Source organism: Microcebus murinus, chromosome 14, assembly GCF_040939455.1.
Source record: "Microcebus murinus isolate Inina chromosome 14, M.murinus_Inina_mat1.0, whole genome shotgun sequence".
NCBI classification, from domain to species: Eukaryota; Metazoa; Chordata; class Mammalia; order Primates; family Cheirogaleidae; genus Microcebus; species Microcebus murinus.
In genome coordinates this window covers 73,552,489-73,576,109 of record NC_134117.1, presented here as the reverse complement: position 1 = coordinate 73,576,109, position 23,621 = coordinate 73,552,489, and the positions used below count along the sequence as shown (strand labels likewise).

The window sequence follows — 23,621 nt, the reverse complement described above, 5'->3', positions numbered from 1 at the left end:
TTAAACCTATTTCTATAGAAAAGTTGAAATAATGGTACAATAAACGCAAATGTATCTAGTATCTATCTTCAACAGTTGTTGATGTTTTGCTATGTGTGCTTTTTCTCCGCGTGTACATGGTTTTCTGAACCATTTGAAAGTAAATAGCAAACTAATACCTCTGCAGGCACCTGCTAACTATAATATCTGTATGGAAAATTAACTATTAATATAATAATACTTAATTTAATCCATGTTCAGATTTTTCCAGTTAATCTCAAATGTTTTTTTTTTTTTTTTTTTTTTTTTTGAGACAGAGTCTCACTTTGTTGTCCAGGCTAGAGTGAGTGCCGTGGCGTCAGCCTAGCTCACAGCAACCTCAAACTCCTGGGCTTGAGTGATCCTTCTGCCTCAGCCTCCCGAGTAGCTGGGACTACAGGCATGCGCCACCATGCCCGGCTAATTTTTTATATATATATATCAGTTGGCCAATTAATTTCTTTCTATTTATAGTAGAGACGGGGTCTCGCTCTTGCTCAGGCTGGTTTTGAACTCCTGACCTTGAGCAATCCGCCCGCCTCGGCCCCCCAAGAGCTAGGATTACAGGCGTGAGCCACAGTGCCCGGCCAATCTCAAATGTTTTAAATCTGTTTTTTCCCCTCTTATTGGATACGATTAGGTTTGATGATAACATTCAGCTGGTGTCTCCCTTGGTCTTTTACTCTCCCTCTCCAGTGGGTGCCCACCAAATTGGGTTTGCAGGCCAAATTCACCCTACCACCTATTTCCTGTGGGTTAAAAATGGATTTTATACTTTTAAAGGGCTAAAAAGCCTCAAAAGAATAATATTTTATGATGTGAATATTATATGAAATTCACATTTAAGTCTCTATGAGTAAAGTTTTGTTATAAATGTATAACAAATGCACAGCCACGTGCATTTGTTTACATATTGTCTCTGGCTCCTTTTGTGCTACAGCAGCAGAGTTGAGTAGTTACAACAGGAACTCTAGGGCCTGCAGAAAAGCCTAAAATATTTAATACTTGGCCATTTACAGAAAAACTTTGGCAAACCCTGATCTGGAGCAATATCTCAACTGCCCACCCATTTTTTATTTTTTATTTTTTTTTTTATTTTTTTTTTTTTTTATATTAAAGACAATCCCCAGTGGCTACCACCCATTTTTTAAATGACAGTTGACTTTTGGAAGAGAACTGGCCCATTGTTGTCTTGGAAAATGTCCCTCAATCTGGGTCTTTGTTTTCTTTTAGTGTCCTTTAACTTGTTCTTCTAGTGTCATTTAACATGTTCTTCCTCTGTTTCCCCAAATTCCTGTAAACTACATGTTAGGGTGGAAGGCTTGATTAGATTCAAGTAAGCATTTCTGGCAGGTGTGCAGGTATATGTATCTATTAATAGAAGGTTGTCTTAGAGGTAGTTTTAGGTAACATTTTCAGTTTCTTCTATGATTATAGGTTGAGTATTTTTGTGGTAGTACTTGTAGTTTTTGTTTATATTTTAACATTTTTATTAGTTATAATTTTTCTTAAAGATGTTTTACTGAATTTTAAATTTATTATAGAATAAAAAAGCTTTCATCTGTTACGTATTTTCTCATTTCCAATTTTGTTCCTCTCTTTTTCTTAAAGTTAGCTTTGTAAATTATCTGCTTTGTTAGATCCAGTGGCAGCCCTAGGCAGTCACTTCAGAATTTCTATTACCACAGATTTGTTTTGCCACATCTTGGACTGCATACAAATGTAATCAGCATGTATTCTTCAGTGTCTAGGTTCTTTGCTTCGTCATAATGTTTTCATTTTTAATCACCTTTGAGATATATTTTGTACCTGTTTTATTTATGACAACATAGTTTGGATAATTTGAACAATGTACACACTCATGTACATTACAACTAAGAAATAAAACATTCCCATCACCATAGAAAGCACCCTGGTGCCCTCACAACACCACCAGCCCCAAGTCACCCAGTGATCTGCTGTCGGTCACTATAGATTAGGTTTGCCTTTTCTAGAATCGCACAATGAAGTATAGTCTCTTTTGCTTGTGGATTCTTCTACTTAGCATGACGTTTGTTTTTTTTTTATTATTTCCTCATATTATGGGGGTGCAGATTTTAAGGTTTCAATAAATGCCCATTTCCCCCCTCCCCCCAAAAGTCTGAGTCTCCATCATGACCATCCCCTAGATGGTGCACATCTCACTCATTATGTATGTATAGCATAACGTTTTTGAGATTCATTCATATTGTAGTTTCTTCTTACCACTGAGTGGAATTCTGTTGCATGGATATGCCACAATTGTTTATCCACTTTTCTCTTGATGGCCATTTCTGTTTGTTTTTGGTTATTACAATAAGACTGCTCTGAATGTTGCATATAGGTCTTTTTGTGGAAATCAGTTTTTCTTTCTCATTGGTAAAGATCTAGGCTGGGCCATAAGGGAGATGAATGCCCAACTTTATAAGAAACTGTGTAAGAAGGTCTGATTCTATCTTTAATATTTGGCTGCTGACAGCTTTCGAGCCCCTTCCCTCTTCTCCTTCTGTCCTATCCCGGTAAGCTGATAAGAAGGCCCAGGTGCTCCGTCTTGTGCCAACAGGAAGTTTCCATGTAAACACCTGCCCTCACGTAAGCCCCACCCTCTGAAACATCCACTGAAGCCCTGGAAGTTCTCCTTTCCCTCCCAGTTCCCTCTTTGATTGAACTAGCCTGGGAAGTCTGCCCTTCTCTCCTCAGAAAGCCTCATTATGTGAGTCATAAATCTCCCATACCCTCTTGCTGCATGTATACTGTCTCAGTCTCAACATCCAAACCGAATTTTGTTGGGGAGGCCCATCCTGTCTCTATGGGCCACCACAAAATAAACTGCCCAACAGTTCTCCAAAGAGAACTGGGCAGTGGGTGAGAGTTTCAGTTCACCTCTTTACCACTATCTGGTAATCATCAGTCTTTTTTTATTTAAATAGTTTAGTGGGCATCACATAATATCTCATTGGGGTTTTAATTTGCATTCCCTGATGAATGAGAATGATGTTGAGCATCTTTTCAAGTGCTTATTGGCCATTTGAATATCTTCTTTTTGTGAGGTGTCTGTTTAAGTCTTTTACTCATTTAAAAAAAATTACTTTATTTCATAATAGTTTTAGGTTTATAGAAAAGTTGTGACTATGGTACAGAGTTCCCAAATACCTCACCCAGTTTCCCCTATTATTATCATGTTAAGTGCATATAGTACATTTGTCACAGTTAATGAACAGAGTGCTAACAAAATCTTGGATCTCTGGGAATCTGAACATCTTTCCATGGGTTAAAGGACCATTTGTATTTCATTTTCCATGAGCTGTATTTGCATATACTTTGCCCACTTTTCTATTGGGTTATTATTGATCTTTTTCTTACTTATTTGTAGGACTTCTATATATATTAAGAAAATTAGCCTTTTGTGATATGAGGTACCACCCCCACTCCTAGTTTAACATTTCTATTTAACTTTGTTTATGGTTCTTTCATGTGGAATTTTCTTTTCTAATGAAGTTATAATTGTCAGTTTTACCTTAAATGGCTTTTGGGCTATATCTTATACTTCAAAAAGTCTTTTGTAAAAAAAATCATTAAAAGATTTCATTGTTCTAGTACTTGATTCCATTTTTCAATTTAAATAACTGATTTATCTACTTTTTTTGGTGTAAGTTGAGAAGCATAGATACAGTTTTTTTCAGGTGGTCAGCAAGTTCTTCCTAATACAGTTGTTCTGTTTCCAACTGATTAAAATGCCCTTTTTGTCATATTCTTCATATATATGTATTTTTCTGGCCTTTCTAGTTTATATCATTTGTCTATGTTGATTTGATTCTTTTATCATTAGTATAGCTTTATTGTATGTTATTGAGACACCAGTTATGAAAGTTGTGTATCTTTGTCGATTCTGGATATTAGCCCTTTATCGATGTGTAGATTGTGAATATTTTCTCCCATTCTGCAGGTTGTCTGTTTGCTCTATTGGTTATTTCCTTAGCTGTGCAGAAACTTTTAATTTAATCAAGTCCCATTTATTTATTTTTGTTGTTGCTGTAAATGCTAGTGAGGTCTTAGTCATAAATTCTTTGCCTAGACAGATATCTATTAATAGAAGAGTTTTTCTTACATTTTCTTTTAGAATTCTTATGGATTCATGCCATACTAAGTCTTTTATCCATCTTAAATTAATTTTTGTCAGTGGTGACAGATAGGAGTCCTGCTTCATTCTTCTGCATGTTGCTATCCAGTTTTTCCAGCATTGTTTATTGAATAATGTTTCTTTTTTCCAGTATAAGTTGTTGTCTGCTTTATCAGTTGGGTGTAGGTACACGTTTTTGTATCTGGGTTCTCTAATCTGTTCCATTGGTCTATGTCTCTATTTTTGTACCAATACAATGCTGTTTTGGTTACTATAGCTTTATAGTATAGCTTGAAGTCTGGTAATGTGATGCCTTCAGCTTTGTTCTTTTTGCTTAGGATTGATTTGGCTATTCAGCCTCTTTTGTGGTTCCAAATGAAGCATAGAATTAGTTTTCTAGATCTGTAAAATATGCTGTTGGTATTTTGATGGGGATTGCATTGAGTCTGTAAATTACTTAGGTTGTATGGACATTTTAACAATGTTGACGCTACCAATCCATGAGTATGATTTCCATTTGTGTCCTCTGCAATTTCTTTCCTCAGTGTTTCGTAGTTCTCCTTGTAGAGATCTTTCACCTCCTTGGTTAAGTATATTCTTAGGTATTTTATTTTCTTTGTAGCTATTGTGAATGGTGTTGAGTCTTTGATTTGACTCTCAGCTTGATGTTATTGGTATATAGAAATGCTACTGATTTATGTACAATGATTTTGTAACTTTGCTGAGTTTATTTATCAATTCAGTAGTCTCTTGGTACCAAGAGAACCCCTAGTTTTTGGGGTTTTCTAGGTACAAGATTATATTGTCAGCAAACAGCAATAGTCTGATCTCCTTTTTCCCAATTTGGATACCCTTTATTTCTTTCTGTTGCCAGATTGCCTTGGCTAGGACTTTCAGTACTATTTTGAGAAGAAGTGGTGATGGTGGACATCCTTGTCTTGTTCCAGTTCTTAGGGGGAATGCTTTCAACTTTTCCTCATTCAGTATGATGTTGGCTGTGGGTTTGCCATACGTGACTTTTGTGATTTTGAGATATGCTCCTTCTATGCCTAGTTTCTTGAGAATTTTTATCATGAAAGGGTGTTGGATTTTGTCAGATGCTTTTTCTGCGTCTATTGAGATGATCATATGGTCTTTGTTTTTGCTTCTGTTTATGCGGTCAATCATTTATTGATTTATATATGTTGAACCATTCTTGCAACACTGGGATGAAGCCCTCCTAGTCATGGTGGATTATTTCTTTTGATGTGTTGTTGAATTTGGTTTGCTTATATTTTATTGAGGATTTTCACATCTATATTCATCTATGTTCATAAGGGAAATTGATCTTTGGTTTTGTTTTTTGTGTGTGTGTCCTTTCCTGGCTTTGGTAACAAGGTGACACTGGCTTCATAGATTTCTTCATTCCTTCTCAATGTTATGTGATAATTTCTGCAGTATAGGTACCAGTTCTCTTTTGTAGGTCTGATGGAATTTGACAAATAAATCAGCAAAAAATAAAAAATAAAAAAACACAACAAAGAACCCATTAAAAAGTGGGCAAAAGACATGAACAAAAGTTTTTCAGAAGTAAATAGACAAATGGCCAACAGACATGAAAAAATGCTCAGCCTCACTAATCATCAGGAAAATGCAGATTAAAAGCACAATGAGATATCACCTTACTTCTATTAGAAAAGTCCCAAAACAGTAGATGCTGGTGCAAATGTAGAGAAAAAGGAATGCTTATATCCTGCTGGTGGGACTGCAAATTACTACATGAGGTACTACTCAGCCATAAAAAAGGATGAATTAATGCCTTTTGCAGCAATTTGGAAGGAATTGGAAACTGTTATCCTAAGTGCAGTATCTCAAGAATAGAAAAACAAACACTACATGTACTCTCTGATAAATTGGAACTAACTGTTGGGCACACAGATGCACAGAGGAAAGTTAAAGCCATTGAAAATCAAGCAGGTGGGAGGCAGAGGAGGGGAGGAACAAAAACCCACCTGACAGGTACAATGAACACTATTCAGGTGATGGGTACATTTGTAGCCCTGACTCAAGTCATGTAGCAAAAATACTTATAGCCCATTAATATTTTGAAATAAAATAAAAACAGGAAAACTTTTAAGAGAATTAAAAAAAGCCACAATCTGGGGGAAATATGTTAAACCATTTATCTGATAAAGGACTTGTATCAAGAATAAATAAGTAGGGCCGGGCGCGGTGGCTCACGCCCGTAATCCTAGCTCTCTGGGAGGCCGAGGTGGGCGGATTGCTCGAGGTCGGGAGTTCGAAACCAGCCTGAGCAAGAGCGAGACCCCGTCTCTACTATAAATAGAAAGAAACTAATTGGCCAACTAATATATATAGAAAAAATTAGCCGGGCATGGTGGCTCATGCCTGTAGTCCCAGCTACTTGGGAGGCTGAGACAGAAGGATCGCTTGAGCCCAGGAGTTTGAGGTTGCTGTGAGCTAGGCTGACGCCACGGCACTCACTCTAGCCTAGGCAACAAAGTGAGACTCTGTCTCAAAAAAAAAAAAAAAAAAAAAAAAGAATAAATAAGTAAATATATACATATTTAAAAAACTGTGTATTACCACTACCTTTCTACTGTTTTAGAATTCTGAGTATTTTCACTTGCTTATTTTTCCATGGGAATTTAAGAATCATCTTTTCTGTTTCCAAAAGGAAGTTTAATGGGTTTCATTTTTTAAACTGCACTATTTAAAGTATACAATTTGATAAGCTTTGATATATGAATATATCATCACCACAATCAAAATAATGATCACATTTGTCACCTCCCTAAGTGTCTTTATGCCACCTTATAACCCCTCCATCTTGTCCTCACCCATCACCACGTAACTTCTGATCTGCTTTCTGTCAGTATCCAGTAGGTTGTACCCTCCAGAATTTTATATAAATGGGATCATGCAGTATGTACTCTTATCTAAATTCTTTTACTCAGTGTAATTATTTTGAGATTCATCATGCTGTTGTATTTTTTTTACTGGTGAATAGTATTCCATTGTATTCCATTGTAGGATGTACTGCAATTTATTTATCTGTTCACCTGCTGGTGGACAATTCCCAGTTTTTTACTATTACAAGTAAAGATGCTGTGAACATTTTTGTACAAGTCTTCATATGAACAACTGCTTTTATTTTTCTTGGGTAGATACCAGAGTGAACTGAATGGGCCATGTAATAGATGTACATTTCATTTTTAACAAATTGCCAAACTGACATTTTGAGCTGGATGATTAAAAAAAAGAGAGAGAGAGAGAGAAAAATTGCCAAACTGTTTCCCAGAATGGTTGTACCATTTTTGTTTCCTCCAGAACTTTATGTGACTTCCAGTTGTTCCATTCCACATCCTTGCCAGTCTTGATATGGACAGTCTTTTAAATTTGTAGATATCTTTTATGTGTAAAGTTGTTGTATCTTGTGGTTTTAATGATTAATGGTATTGAGCATTTTTAAATGTATTTATTTGCTGTCTATTTCTTCTTTAATGGTGTCTGTTCAAATCTTTTGCCCATTATTTTAATCTGGTTGTCTCCTTATTGAATTTTAAGAATTGTTACATATTCTTGTTATAAGTTCTATGTCATGTGATTTGCGATTATTTTGCCTTATCTTTTCATATTTTTTTTCATAGTCACCCAGGAATGTATCTTTTCATGTTTTTAACAGGGTTTTGATAGAGAAAAGTTTTTAATTTTGATGAAGACCTATTTATTAAATTTTTCTTTTATGGACTGTGCTTTTGATGTCATATCTAAGAAATCTTTGCCTCACCCAAGTTCACAAAGATTTTCCCATATATTCTATCAGTCTTACAATTTTAGGTTTTACATTTAGGTGTATGATCCATTTTGAGTTAATTTTTTATATGGTGTTAGATACGGATTAAGGTTCTTTTTTTGGGGGGGGATATGAAAATCCACTTTTTCCAGCACCATCTGTTGAAAAGACTGTCTTTTTCCCCATCAAATTGCCTTGCACTGGTTGACCATATATGGGTATTTCTGGACTTTTGTTCTATACCATCAATACATTTGTTCATTTTTATACCAATACTACAGTGTCTCAGTTTTTAGCTTTATAATTAGTCTTGAAATTAGGTAGTTTAAGTTTCAAACTTACTCTTCTTTTTAAGTTGGTTTGGCTATTTTGGCTTCTCTGCATTTTCATATAAATTTTAAAATCAGTTTGTTATTTTGCTACACAAAATGCTCACTGCAATTTAGATAGGTTTTTCATGGAATTTGTAAAACTGGAAAAGTTGACATCTTAACAATATCTCTTCATTTATTTTGTTCTTCTCTAATATCTTTCAGTGTTTTTAAAATATAGTCTTGTACAACTCTAAACAAATATATCCCAAAGTATTTCATATTGTTAATGTTATTTAAATGATATTACCAATTTGTATTTGTGTGTTGCTAATATATAGAAATACAATTGATTTTTGTTGATTGGTCTTGTATCCTGTAATCTTGCTAAATTGCTCATTGGTCCTAATTGGCTTTTTTATATATTTTGTAGAATTTTCTTCAAAGACCATCATATATGATCTGTGAATAAAGATAATTTTACTTCTTTCTTTCCTATCTGGGTGATTTATTAATTTTTCTTGCCTTGCTTCACTAGCTCAAACTTCCAGTACAGTGTTGATTAAAAGTGGTCAAAATAAATAGTCTTGCTTTGTCCTGATTTTGCTTATTTTTCCACATGAACTTTAGAATGGTTTACAGATATTTTCTCCTAGCTTTTAGTTTTTCTTGTCATTTTTTTAACAGGGCCTTCCAAAGAGCAAACGTTTGTTAATTTTGATGATATGTAATTTATCAGGTTTTTTTTTTTAAGGGATTGTGCAATTGTTGTCAAGTCTAGGAGCTGTTTCTTATTCTTTGATGCTGAAGATTTTCTCCTGCATTGTTTTCTAAAAGTTATATAGTTTTTGGTTTTCTGTTTATGTCCATGATCTATTTTGATTTTTTTAAAAAATAAGGTCAAAGTTTATATTCTTGCCTATGGGTGTATAATTTTTCCAGCACTATTTGTTCCATTGAATTGCTTTTGTACCTTTGTCAAAAATAACTTAAGCATCTTTGTGTGGGTCTGTTTCTGGGTTCTCTCTTCTGACATCATTTGACAATCGCTTGGCTAATATCACATTCATGGTCTTGGTTACTGCTGTTTTGTAGCAAACATCAGTATTGAGTAGAGTGATTCCTTTCACTTTATGCTTTTTCAAAATTGGTTTAGCTATCCCAGGGCCTGCGACTTTCCATATAAATTTTAGAATAAACTTGTCTATGTCTACAAAAACTCAGCTGGGATTTTGATAGGAATTGCATTAAACCTGTAGACTAGTTTGGGGAGAATCTTTTCTATTTTAAGTATTCAAATCCATGAACACAGATATTTCTCCATTTATTTAAGTTTTTTATTTCTTTCATCAGTATTTTGTGATTTTCAGCATACTGGTTGTGAATATATTTAATAAGTTTACACTTAAAAAGTATTTCATTTTGATTGATTTTTATGTGTTTATCTTTTATCCTGCTGAACTCACTTATTAGTTCTAGGAGGTTTGGGAGGTTTTGTGGATTGCCTGGGATTTTCTACATAGACATTCATGTTACCTGCGACATAAGGACAGCGACAGCATTATTTCTTCCTTTTCAACCTGTGGGGCCCGTCCTCCCTCCTTCCCTCCCTCCCTCTCTCCTTCCCTCCCTTCTATTCCTCTGAGTTATTACAATGACTAGGACTTTCAGTACTATGTTGAATAAGAGTGACCTCCCACATTGTTCTTGATTATTTTCACTGTTTTTTGTGTCTTTTTTATGACTGGCTGTTGAATTTTGTCAGATGCCTTTTAGTGTCAATTGATATGATCGTATGAATTTTATTCTTCACCCTTTTGATATAGTGCATTACATTTTTGAATGTTGAGCCAGCCTTGAATACCTGGAATAAATCTCACATTGGTCATGAATGAAAATGAAAATAAACATATGAAAATTTGTATACAAATATTTTCATTGTTAGATTCCATTTGATTGTATTTTGTTGAGGACTTTTTGTGTCTGAGTTCATGAAAGATACTGGTCTATAGTGGTTTTTTTGTTTTGTTTCCCTTTCTGAAGGGTACTGTATTCATCTGATTTTGGCATCATAGCCCCATAATATGAGGTGGAAAGTGTTCCCTATTCTTCTGTTTTCTGTAGCAGTTCACCAAGAATTAGGCTGAATTCTTTAAATATTTGGTATATTTCTCCAGTGCAACCATCTGGACTTGGAGATTTCTTGTTCAGAAGCTTTTAATTACAATTGTATTAATATTTCTTTGATGATTGTAGGATGATTTAGGTTATCCATTTCATCTTTCCTGAATTTTGGTAGTTTATGATTTTCAAGGAATTTCAAGGCCTGTTAGGGAAGTGGAAGTTCCACTGAATGTCTTCTCCAAGAGGCCAACTTGGGTATTCTGAGAAAAAGAGTGATGTTCACTCTTTTAATGACTGTAGGATCCTTTTTGATAATACCCTGTTTCATTCTTGATATTCTTGATTTATCTCTTCTCTGTTTTTGTCATTGTAAGATTTGTTAATTTTGTTCAATTTTGTTAATTTTGTTAATTTTATTCAAATAACCAGCATTTTCTTTCATTGGTTTTCTGTTGCTTTCCTATTTTCAACTTTGTTGATTTTTGCTCCTTATTCTTTCTTTTCTTTTGCTCATTTTAGGTTTATTTTGCTCTTTTTCAATTTTCTCAGATTATTGGTTTGAGACCTTTTTTCATTTCTTGTGTAAACATTTAATGCTATAAATTTCCCTCAGCACTGCTTAGCACAAATTTTCATGTGTCATATTTTCATTTTCATTCTCATTCGGTTCTGTGCGGTTTTATACTTACTTTGGAACTTCTTTTTGGCTTATGCCTTATTTAGAAATATGTTGATAATTATCAAATATTTAAGATTTTCTTCTTGTGTTCCTATTACTGATTTCTAGTTTGATTACATTATATTCTGAGAATATACTCTTAGAATTTTCTTTCTTTTTTATTTTGTCATATTATGGGGGTACAGATTTTAAGGTTTCAATAAATGCCCTTTTCCCCCCTCCCCCCACAAGTCTGAGGCTCCAGCATGACCATCCCCCAGATGGTGCACATCTCACTCATTATGTATGTATATACCTGCCCCTCTCCCCCCTCCCACCTGCCCAAGACCCTATTACTGTAGTACCTATGTGTCCACTTAGGTGCTGTTCAGTTAATACCAATTTGTTAGTGAGTATATGTGGTACTTGTTTTTCCATTCTTGGGAAATTTCACTTAATAGTATGGGTTCCAGCTCTAACCAGGAAAATATAAGATGTGCTATATCACCATTGTTTCTTAGAGCTGAATAGTACTCCATGGTATACACATACCACATTTTATTAATCCATTCTTGGATTGATGGGTACGTGGGCTGTTTCCACAGCCTTGCGATTATGAATTGTGCTGCTATAAACATTTGAGTGCAGGTGTCTTTTTTGTATAGTGTCATTCGATCTTTTGGGTAGATGCCCAGCAATGGGATTGCTGGATCAAATGGTAGAATCACTTGTATCGCTTTAAGGTATCTCCATATTGCTTTCCACAGAGGTTGGACTAGTTTGGAGTCCCACCAGCAGTGTAGGAGTGTTCCTCTCTCTCTGCATCCACGCCAGAATTTATTGTTCGGAGACTTTTTGATAAAGGCCATTCTCACTGGAGTTAAATGATATCTCATTGTGGTTTCAATTTGCATTTCCCTGATGATTAGAGATGATCATTTTTTCATATGTTTGTTGGTCATTCTGTCTTCGTTAGAAAAGTTTCTGTTCAAGTCCTTTGCCCACATTTTAATAGGGTTATTTGATTTTTTTCTTGCTGATTTTCGTGAGTTCTAAGTATATTGTAGTTATCACCCCCTTATCGGATGCGTAGGATGCAAAAATTTTCTCCCATTCTGTAGGTTGTCTGTTTACTTTCATGACTATTTCTTTGGCTGTGCAGAAGCTTTTTAGTTTGATCATGGCCCATTTATTTATTTTTGTTGCTGCTGTGATTGCCTTTGGGGACTTCTTCATAAACTCTGTGCCTAGGCCGATGTCTAGGAGAGTGTTTCCAACATTTTCCTCTAGAATTCTAATAGTTTCATACCTTAGGTTTAAGTCTGTTATCCAGCGTGACTTGATTTTTGTGAGAGGTGAAAGGTGTGGGTCCTGTTTTAGCCTTCTACTGGTGCCTATCCAGTTTTCCCGTTTATTGAAAAGGGATTCTTTTCCCCAGCGTATATTTTTGTCCGCTTTGTCAAAGATTAGATGGCTATATGAGGATGGTTTTATAACAGGATTCTCACATTGTTCCACTGGTCCATATTCCTATTTTTGTGCCAATTACCATATTGATTTAATTACTACAGCTTTGTAGTATAGTTTGATATCTGGCATATTAATGCCTCCCATTTTGTTTTCATTGCCTAGAATTGCTTTTGATATTCGGGGTCTTCTTTGGTTCCATACGAAGCATAAAATTATTTTTTCTATATCTGTGAAGAATGCTGATGGGATTTTCATAGGTATTGCATTGAATCTGTAGATCAGTTTGGGTAGTATAGACATTTTAATGATGTTGAGTCTGCCGATCCACGAGCATGATATGGATTTCCATCTGTTTACATCCTCTTCTATTTCCTTCCTCAGTGTTTCATAGTTCTCCCTGTAGAGGTCTTTTACCTCTTTGGTTAAGTATATTCCTAGGTACTTTAATTTCTTTGTTGCTATTGTGAAGGGAATTGAGTCTTAGATTTGGTTCTCAATTAGACTGTTGTTGACGTATATGAATTCCTCTGATTTCTGTGTATTGATTTTGTATCCTGAGACTTTACTAAATTCATTGATCAGTTCCAGGAGTTTCTTGGTTGAATCTTTGGGGTTTTCTAGATATAATATCATATCATCAGCAAACAGTGAAAGTTTGATCTCTTCTGCCCTTATTTGGACACCTTTAATTCCATTTTCCTGTCTGATTGCTGTAGCCAGGACTTCCAGCACTATGTTGAATAGAAGTGGAGATAGTGGGCAGCCTTGTCTGGTTCCAGTTCTAAGTGGGAATGATTTCAATTTTCCCCATTCAGTATGATCTTGGCTATGGGTCTGTCATATATGGCTTGTATCATTTTTAGGTATGTCCCTTCTATGCCTATTTTCTTAAGTGTTCGTATCATGAAAGGGTGTTGAATTTTGTCAAAAGCTTTTTCTGCACCTATTGAAAGAATCATGTGGTCTTTGTTTTTGCTTCTGTTTATGTGGTGAATTGCATTTATAGATTTACATATGTTGAACCATCCCTGCATCCCTGGGATGAAGCCCACTTGGTCGTGATGGATTATTTTTTTGATAAGCACCTGGATTCAGTTAGCTAAGATTTTGTTGAAAATTTTTGCATCTATATTCATTAGGGATATTGGTCTGTAGTTTTCTTTCTTTGTTGCATCCTTTCCTGGTTTTGGTATCAGAGTAATATTTGCTTCATAAAAGGTGTCGGGGAGGTTTCCGTTCTTCTCGATGTTGTGGAATAGTTTCTGCAAGATAGGTACTAGTTCTTCTTTGTAAGTGTGGTAAAATTCGGGTGTGAAGCCATCTGGACCCGGACTTTTCTTTTTAGGGAGATTTTTAATTGCTGTTTCTATTTCAGCTGTTGAGATTGGTCTGTTCAGAGAATCTATTTCTTCCTGGTTGAGCCTACGGAGGCTGTGTGTTCCTAGAAATTTGTCCATTTCCTCCACATTTTCCAGTTTGTGTGCATAAAGATTTTTGTAGTATTCATAAATTATATCTTGAATCTCTTTGGGATCAGTTGTGATATCTCCTTTTTTATTCCTGATGGAGCTTATTAGAGATTTCTCTTTTCTGCTTTTCGTTAGCTTAGCCAGTGGCGTGTCAATCTTTTTTATTTTTTCAAAGAACCAACTGTTTCTTTTATTAATCTCCTGAATAGCTTCCCTGTTTTCAATTTCATTTAGTTCTGATTTTATCTTGTTGATTTCACTTCTTCTGCTGATTTTGGGGTTGGTGTGTTCTTCTTTTTCCGGTTCTTTGAGTCGTTTTGTTAGAATGTCTATTTGTGATCTTTTTGACTTTTGGTTATAGGCATTTATGGAGATAAACTTTCCTCTCAGAGCTGCTTTAGCTGTGTCCCAGAGGATTTGATAACTTCTCTCCATTGTCATTTTCTTCATAGAATTTTTTTATTTCCGTCTTGATTTCTTCATTTATGAAGTAATCATTTAGTAGGGGATTGTTTAATTTCCACGTTTTTGTGTAGAAATGTGAGTTTCTGTTAGGCTTGATTTCTGCTTTTCTTCCACTGTGATCCAAGAAGGTACATGGTATGATTTCTATTTCTTTAAATTTCTTCAGATTTACTTTTAGTCCTAGGATATGGTCAATCTTAGAGAATGTCCCGTGAGCTGATGAGAACAACGTATATTCAGTGGATTTTGGGTAGAATGTCCTGTAAATGTCAGTCAGGCCCAATTGTTCCAGAGTTTTATTTACGTCCATTATTTCTTTAATAATTTTCTGTTTGGAGGATCTCTCTCGTGCTGTCAGTGGGGTGTTGAAATCTCCGGTGATTATGGAGTTGCTATTAATCCATTTGCTTAGATTCAGTAAGGTTTGCTTTATAAAACTGGGTGCACCTAAGTTGGGTGCATATATATTTAAAATTGTTATCTTTTCTTGTTGAAGTGTGCCCTTCACCATTATATAATGTCCCTCTTTGTCTTTCACTACTTTTGTTGGTTTAAAAAGTAAATCGTCTGAAATTAGAACTGCCACACCAGCCTTCCAATTGCCTGAAATACTGATCTCCACCCTTTTACTTTTAGTCTATATGTATCCTTGCAGGTTAGATGTGTTTCCTGAACACAGCATATACTTGGCCTGTATTTTCTTATCCATTCAGCCAGCGTATGTCTCTTGAGTGGAGAGTTTAAGCCATTCACATTTATTGAGAGAACTGATAGTTCCTTCTGTTGGGTAGGATGTTGTTGCTTTGATTTCTCTCTTGAGCCATTGTATTATCTGGCCTTTAATCTTTGGGTTTTGGTTGTTTTTATATTCGTGAGTTTTTATTATGGTGTTCCATGAGTAACACTGTTTTGAGTACTTCTTGTAGGGCTGGTCTTGTCTTGGTGAATTCTCTGAGACTTTGCTGATCTCAGAATATCTTTATTTCTCCTTCATATACAAGACTTAGTTTTACAGGGAATAAGATTCTAGGCTGGGCATTGTTTTGTTTCAGGAGAGAGAGAATGGGGCCCCACTCTTTCCTTGCTTGTAAAGGCTCATTAGAGAAGTCTGGTGTTATTTGAATTGGCTTTCCCTCGTATGTTACTTGCTTCTTTTGTCTTACAGCTCTTAGAAGGGCCTCTTTAGTTGATATTTTGGTCAGTCTGATGACTGTATGTCGTGAGGTCTTCCTGTTTGCATTGAATCTCCCAGGGGTCCTCTGAGCTTCTTGAACTTGTATATCGAGATTTTGAGCAAGGCCCATGAAATTTTCCTCTATTATATCTTCAAATAGCTTGTCCAACCTTTGAATGTTGTCTCTTTCCCCTTCTGTTAAGCCTATAACCCTCACATTAGGTTTCTTCACATAATCCCACATCTCTTGTAGGCTTTGCTCTTTTCTCTTGTTTCTCTGCTCTATCTCTGTGACGGTTTTATTTAGTTGGAGGGTGTTGTCTTCAAGCTCTGAGATTCTTTCTTCTGTTTGATCTACCCTGTTCTTGAGACTTTTGGTTGTATTTTGTAGTTCTCTGAATTGATTCTTCATTTCCAGGAGTTCGGTTTAACTTTTCTTCATTGTTTGTATTTCTTTACTGAACTATTGTTCCCGATCCTGGAGGCTTTTTGTGGTTTCTTTGTGTTTGTTAATGAGTTGTTGCAGGTCGGTGAGTGTTCTTATGATCCACATACGAAATTCCTCTTCTGTCATTTTGGTTGCCTGATTTTGGTTGGTGTCCGTTTCTAGGGGGCTGGTGCTCCGGAGTTCCTTCGCTGATTTTTCCCATGTCGATCAGTTGTTGTTTCTTTTCTTTAGGTTTTTGTTTGGGTATTCACACGCATTGTTTATTTTCTGAGCCGGTCGGTGGTGTCTGTGGGTGAGATTGTACCACTCCCTGTATAATGAGTCAGTAGGTGCCATGAGAAGGCTGTGCAGGATGCCCTCCCTGTCAGTAGATGGTGCTTTAGTGGAGGAACCGGCTAAAGTGTTGTATTTGTGTCCTGTTATCAGCTCTTGTTCCTGTAGAGAGGCACTCTAGTGCCTCAGGTGGTCAGTGGGGCCCTAGGACTTCCAGGTGAGTCGTTTTCTCCCCCTCGGTGAGGGCTGGTCTAGGAGAGAGTCTGGGCGGAGCTGGGTTGGGTAAGCCTGCCCTCAGGCACCACCGATGCCATTAGCAGGGGTCAAAGTTCTGTTGTCTCCTTCCAGGAAAAGCTGTCAGGGAGACGCTGGGATGGCCCTGCTCAATGAGAAAATCTGTGTGTAAGGGTGGGGCTGTCTGAGACCTGCAGTCTGGAGCGGGCCTGGCTTCTTTCCACCGTCCCCAACTCCGCGGCTACTCCTGGGCCTCTGCCAGCAGGCCAGACCTCACGCCACCTGGTCTCCCCTGGCTGTGATGCCGGCCGGGAGATTCCCAGTGCAGGAACGCCACCTGGGCTGGGTGCACGGCCTCCCTTTGGGAGGAGGGTTGCCATCTAGGATGCTGATCTGCCCCTGAAGGCACACACACCTCAGTATGCTGTTGGTGTATATCCCTTCTGTGTCCCGTGCAATGTGAGACCTGGGTGCACGGGATCTGGTCTGTGGGTCTGACCTCTGGGCCCCAGAGTTCAAACTATATCCCCACCAGGGAGAGGAGTGCCAGTCCCAATTCACCCATTGGGAGCCCAAGCTGAGACTATGTGTCTCAGCCTCAGGGTCTGCGCTGTTCTCCTGGGATCACCGTGCCAGCAGCACCTGGGATGGCTGGTGGGTAGGGAGCTCCCCGTCTGAGTTCCCCTTATTCAGCTGTGGGTTCCCAAAAGGGAAGGTCCTGTTCCCTGGAGGTGCCTCCTGCTAGTGGGTATATTGTCTCTTGTTCAGCCGCCGGTAGGGTGGCGGAGGGGAGGAGGAAGCAATATGGCGCCTGCCGCGTGGCTCGGGTCTGTGCACACGGAGGTGCCCCATGGGATTTGGGAGCCTGGTGCCGCCTCCGCTACAGCCTTCTGCTCGCTGGCGGTGGCCATCTCTGGGCTGGTGTCCGCAGGTCTCTCTACCCGCTGGGGAACCCACCAGCAGTCCCAGATGCAGGTGAGGGGAAAGGTGACTGATCCACCCACCCTTCCCCCCGGTCTCCAGCCTGCTCCAGTGGTCTCAGCTTCCAGTTCTCCTCCGCAACCTCCTCCCGTGGAGTCTCCCATGGTCTCAGGTACCCCTCCTTAGGGCCTTCGTCTGCTATATGCTCGTCTTCTTGCTTCTTTTTTTCTAATTTCTGCTAGAATCTGTCTTTTCTGCAGAGACACTCTGTCTGGCGGTGTTTCTCGTCCTCCATCTTGATCGTCCCCCTACTCTTAGAATTCGAATTCTTTTAAGTTTGTTGAGATATGTTTTATTGTTCAGAATGTGCTCTGTCTTGGTAGATGTTCCATTGGTACTTTAAAAATTGATGTATTCTGCTGCTGGTGGATGGAGTGTTCTGCAGATGTCAGATTTCTTCATGTTCACTGTATTGTTCAGATCTTCTGTATCTTTGCTCATTTTCTACCTAGTTTTAACAGTTGATGAGAGGAAGATATTGAAGTTGCAAAGTATAATATAATTGTGGATTTTATCTACATTTTCTTTCAGTTCTATGAATTGTTGCTTCATTTACTTGAGGCTCTGTTGGTGCATACAACATTTGGTATTGTTATATCTTCTCGGAGATTGATCCCTTTGCCATTATGTAGTTGTTATGGTCACTTCCTTTTCACCTCTTTTGCTCCTGAGGGAGGGCTCTCCGCCCTAAATAGTATGAGATGCCCAAACACATGACACCCAAACTGGAGAGATGAAATTGACAGCAGTTTTTCAGTCACATATACTCACAGTTCAGGGGAGGGTGACACTGCACACCAAGAAGGGCCACAAGGGCATTGTACTCAGGAGCAGAGTGAAAAGCTAAGCGCTGTGGGAGGTGAGCTTTGTAGCAAGGAGAACATAGGATGACCATTGGTTCCCTTGGGAAGATGTGATTGGCTTATTTGAATAACAAGCTGGCAGACAGGTGAAGAAAAGAACTAGCTGGGCAGGGAGGCTTTCCTGCTGGGGGGTGCAGGACCTATCTGACAGGAGCAGGGAAACTCACAGCTAAGCCTTTGGCACCCTGTGAGGCTCAAAGATATCAAGCCAGCACACGCAATTTTAGATCTTAAAATTGAGCAAAGACCCTCTTTCCCTATAGTAATTTTTTTTTCCTCTCAAGTCTACTTCATGAGATAATAATATAGCTACTCTTGTCTCTTTAAGAAATTGTTTGCATGGTAAATCTTCATCCTTTCAGCCTATTTAGGGGGTTACATTTGAAGTGAGTTTCTTGTGAACAGTGTCTAGTTGGGCCATGTGTTTAGATCCTCTCCATCAATCTGTCTTTTGGTGTGTTTATACCATTTACATTTAAGGTGCTTATTGATACATAATAGCTTAAGTCTGATATTTTATGATTTGTTTTGTTTCCTCTGGTTCCCTTTCCTTCCACTTTGATTTATTTATAGTGTTTTGAGTGTGTCTCTTTGTGTAGTTTTGTAGTGGTTGCTCTGGGTGTTACAATGTGCATGTTGTAATATAATAGTCTATTAGTACCAACATTTTACCACATTGAAATGTGGAAACCTGCCTTCCATTTAGTCCCTTTACCTTCCCCACTTTTAAATATCATTGGCTTGAGTATTTGATGCTGGTATAGTGTTCTAGTCATCAAATATGATTTTAAAAACTCATAAGAAGAAGAATAGTCAAATGTATATATCCATAGTTCTGGCCTTTCTGCTGTTTCTCCCCCCTCCTCATGGTCCCATATTCATCCTTTTATAATTTCTTTTCTGCTTAATAACTTTATGTAGCCATTTTTCAAGGATAGGTCTGCTAGTGACAGATTCCTGTAGTTTTTTTCATTCTTCTGAGAATGTATTTTCTTCTTCATTTCCAATGGATAGTTTTGCTAGGTGTAGAATTCACAGCTGACTGTTCTTTTCCTTAAGCACTTGGAAAATGTTGGGTTACCTCCTTCTGGGTTCTATGATTTCAGAGGAGAAACATATTGTCATTTGAATGTGTGTGCCCTTACAGTTATTCTACCTTTCATTCTGGCTGCTTTCAAGATTTTGTCTTTGTTTTTAGTGTTCAAAACTTGAATTGGTGTGGATTTCTTTGGGTTCACTTTGAGGTTTGCTCAGCTTCTCAAATCTGTAAGTTTCTACATTTACTAAATTTGAGAAGCTTCAGTCATTATTTCTTTGTGTACTCTTTCAGACCTTGTCTCCTTTGGGACTTGGCATAAATGTTGGGCCTCTTGTTATTGTCCCGTATGTCTGTGATACTCTTCTTCATTTGTTTCCAGCTATTTTCTCTCTGTTGTTTAGTAGGGGTGAATTCTGTTGATTGGGCCTCAGTTTCTCCATTTATCTCCTCTGTCATCTCCACTTTTACTATTGAGCCCATCCAGAGAATTTTTAATTTCTGTTACTGTATTTTCAATTTTCTAATTTCCATTTGATTCTTGTTCAGTTTCTTGGCTGAAGTATGTTGCCATAGGATTTGTAGTCGCTTTTAGTAATTTGTTAAAGCATTTTAATAATGGCTGCTTTAAGATACAAGTCAGATAGTTCCAACATCTTATCCATTTCAGCGTAGGTGTCTTCAGTTATCTTTTCACATTAAAATCATAGTATTCTTGGTTCATGTAATGACAGGTTATATTCTGTTGTATTTTAACATACGTGGTTATTATGTTAGGAGACTGGGCTCCACATAACGTTTTTGTTTTCACAGGCAGTACTCCTGTTTAGGTTTAGTATTACTGGTCTACTTTGTGGGCTGAGGTTCCAATGACAATTTAGTTTTAGAGCCTTCATGGTGCTATTTTGGTCTGCTTGGTTTATCTAGTGCCACTGGGACTCCACCTGGTCTCTCCTGGTGCCCACTTGAGGGAATAGGCAAGCTGCCCTAGGCTGGGCCACCTATTGTGACTGGGTTGGAGGAGGTTGTTTTGGCCTGTTGGTGGGGGGGGTGTTGCTTATTGTCAGGGGATATCCTTTGCTGGGCTTGCCTGGCCCCACATAATTTTGGGGTGCAGGAGGAGCGCATCAGACCAGGCAGAATTGCCCTTGCCAGTAACCTTTGGCCACCCTGCTGTTTTGATAAAAAAGGGGCAGTTGGCCCAGGCCCTCAGGGAAAGAGAGCCTTCTACACCATTGTTGTCAGTGAGCCTCCCTGTCCCCCTGCCAAGACTGCTGCAGGTTTACCTCCTTCAATCTGGGAGAAGAATGACCTTGCCTGGTTGCCTTTTGCTGCTAGATTAGAGGTTGGGAAACACTGGGCCTGGGTCACCTTTCTGTTGGGTGGGGTCTTGTGAAACATACTGCTCTACTGTGTCATTCCTGTGTCCCAGGGTCCCTCACCAGTCCATCTTTTTCTTTCTACCTTTCAGAGTTCCTTTATTGTCTGTCTCTCGTAATATTTCTTGAGTTTGGGTTATAGGAGAGAACACTGTGTTTCTTTTTTAGCCAGAAATCCTTATTGGTGGTTTTGTATTAGAACTGTGTTGAAGAGGACTGGCATGTTTGTGATGTTGAGTCTTTCTTTACAAACTAGAGTATGTCATTATTTGTTCAGCAGTTAATATTTACAGTACCTACTTCCTTGGGTTATGCTGCAGAATGCAGTTAAGGCAAGTAAAGTACTGAAAGCAGTGCCTGGTATGGAGAGCACTTGGAAGCATTAGCTCATGATGCTATTTCTTGTTTGCTTTGGTAGCCTATTAAAACTTTAATTTTATCTTTTAAATGAAGTTCCAGCACATTCTCGTTAGATTTATTCCTATTACATCCTTTAAAAAAATTTTTTTTTTTTTATTTGCTGCTGTGGCCCGTTTGCAGGATGGGGGATGAACACAGAACACAAAGAGAGACAGACACACAAAGACAGTTACAAGACTCGAGTGCCGAGTGCACTGGTCAGTTTATTTTTATACTTTAAAAAATCAAAGTTAGTTCCTTATACGTGACCACGCAGGCATTACAGCAATGGCCATAAATTCTGGAACATGTAGCCTTAAGGACACAGATGTCCCCTGACTCAAGGTGTCCAGGTGGTTGCTCTAGGCACCAGGCATAGATCACAGACCAAGATTAGCAAAGATGGGCAAGGCAGCCACTGGGGGGCATTTTCCGTCCCCAGTTCCTCTAGGCTGACCCGCAGCAGCTATGTCTGACTTAGTTCGTACCTCCCTGAGGAATCTTACCTGTCATTGACTAAGCAGCCATCTTACGGGGCTAAGCAGCAATCCTAGGAGCAATGTGTTTATCATGTGGTCTCCAGATCCCCACTGCCGTGGGGCTGGGCAGCTCTTGCTTACTTGCAGAAACTCAGGTCCTTTGTTAATGCCTCTAGGCAGCAACCTTGTTTGTCACAAGCACCCTGTCTGGAACACATTACTCTCAAACGCTCTGGGCAGAGCACGTACATTACTCACTAAATTTAATTCTTAAACCAGGAAAGTGTAATGTCAGTCCCCAACAATTTGCCCCGAAAGTGTTCACAGGAATTTAAATTTTTATTATTATACAAATAGGAGCTTCCCATCTATTATATCTTCTGCCTAGTTCTTTGGTTCTATCTTATGTTAAAATGTTTTAATACCTCTTTAAATGTTGCCTTCCTAAAGGAGTTTCAATTTGTCTGTTTAAGAGTAGGACCTATAACTGAGCTCCAGAAATGAATGAAGGAATGAATTGAGTGAACGAGCACTTCCTGTGGGCCTGGTGCTGTTGGGGGCTTTTATTTTAATTCCTATACTTTATAGAGTCTGAGATTTTCCCTAGGTGTCTTACACAGTTGTGTTATGTTGAACTCACTTCAAGACTCTTCTTCCTATATGCTGTTATCAAGCCAGGGCTTTTTTGTTTGTTTGTTTTGAGAGGGAGAGTATCGCTCTATCACCCCAGCTAGAATGCAGTGGAGTGATTGATCATAGCTCACTGCAATCTCTAACTCCTGGGTTCAAGTGATCCTCCCGCCTTAGCCTCCCAAGTAGCTGGGACCACAGGTACATGCCACCATGCCCATGCCACCATGCCCAGCTAATTTTTTTATTTTTAGTACATACCTGGTCTTGCTTTTGCTCAGGCTGGTCTGTAACTCTTGACCTCAAGCCATCCTCCCACCTCAGCATCCCAGAGTGCTAGGATTACAGGCCTGAGTCACCACGCCCGGCCAAGCCAGGACTTTTCTATTCACTCTTTGAACTGTTGGTTTTGGGGACTCACCTGCCAGCCTGTGCCTGCCACTTCTGTGTCTCTCTCGTCTAGAGTGTCCATTAATAGCTGTTGGCTAAGTGGGATTTCGAAATAAAGTATGGAAGTGTAGATTGGATCCATTTACTTTACCTAAACAGATGATGAAATACTAACAATTTTTTAAAGAGCCTTTGTAAGTGCAGAGCCCTCATGGTATATGTGGTAATGGAGACAGCAAGACTAAGGTTGTGATGTAGAGCACACTGTCTGCCTGGACAGGTGGTCCTGGTGGCTCTTACAGGCCCCATTCACAGAGGACCCTTTGGATGTTCTTTTCTCAGAGGAGCTCTACGGCGATTTTGAAGACCTGGAGACAGGAGATGTGCACAAGAAAAAATCAGGCCTAGATACCAAGGTATGACTTTGCTGTGGCCGGCTGTCAGCTCAAGAGGCTTATATTGAGAAATGCAAATCTTACCTGTTATCTGTGAAGATTATAGACTGGATAGATAGATTCCTTCCTTAAAGTGTAGAGATGTGGGGACAGATAAAAGTTTATTTATTTATTTTTTATTTGTGGTCTTTTGACGACACCTACTACCCTTTCTTGCCATACTCATTTACCAAATTTCTTATGATTTTTTATTCATGGAAGTTTTAGCCCCTGGGTCTTCCTCTCCACCATTCCTTTTGCCATCATCTTTCTCTTCGTACATTTAACTATCATTTAAAAAAGCAAATTCCCTGTTCTCCCTAAGACTTCTTTAGAACAGTGTCTGGGAGCATCTGAGTTGAGGACACTTACTATTGTTTTTATTCCTGTTTGGCATTCCCAGCCAGATTAAGGAATGATAGTTAATCATAATGCAGGTGTCTGTCTTCTGT

General features: G+C 38.4%; 1 protein-coding gene across 4 annotated transcripts in view; it reads left to right on the top strand.

The window, feature by feature from the left end:
* Positions 1 to 23,621, top strand: part of BMS1 (BMS1 ribosome biogenesis factor) — a 68,132-nt gene that overhangs the window by 27,860 nt on the left and 16,651 nt on the right. For all 4 annotated transcript variants that reach the window (XM_076010269.1, XM_076010265.1, XM_076010266.1 and 1 more), the window contains exon 14: positions 23,078 to 23,151. In XM_076010269.1, the coding sequence (XP_075866384.1) occupies positions 23,078 to 23,151 (74 nt within the window). The remainder of the gene's footprint in view (positions 1 to 23,077; positions 23,152 to 23,621) is intronic.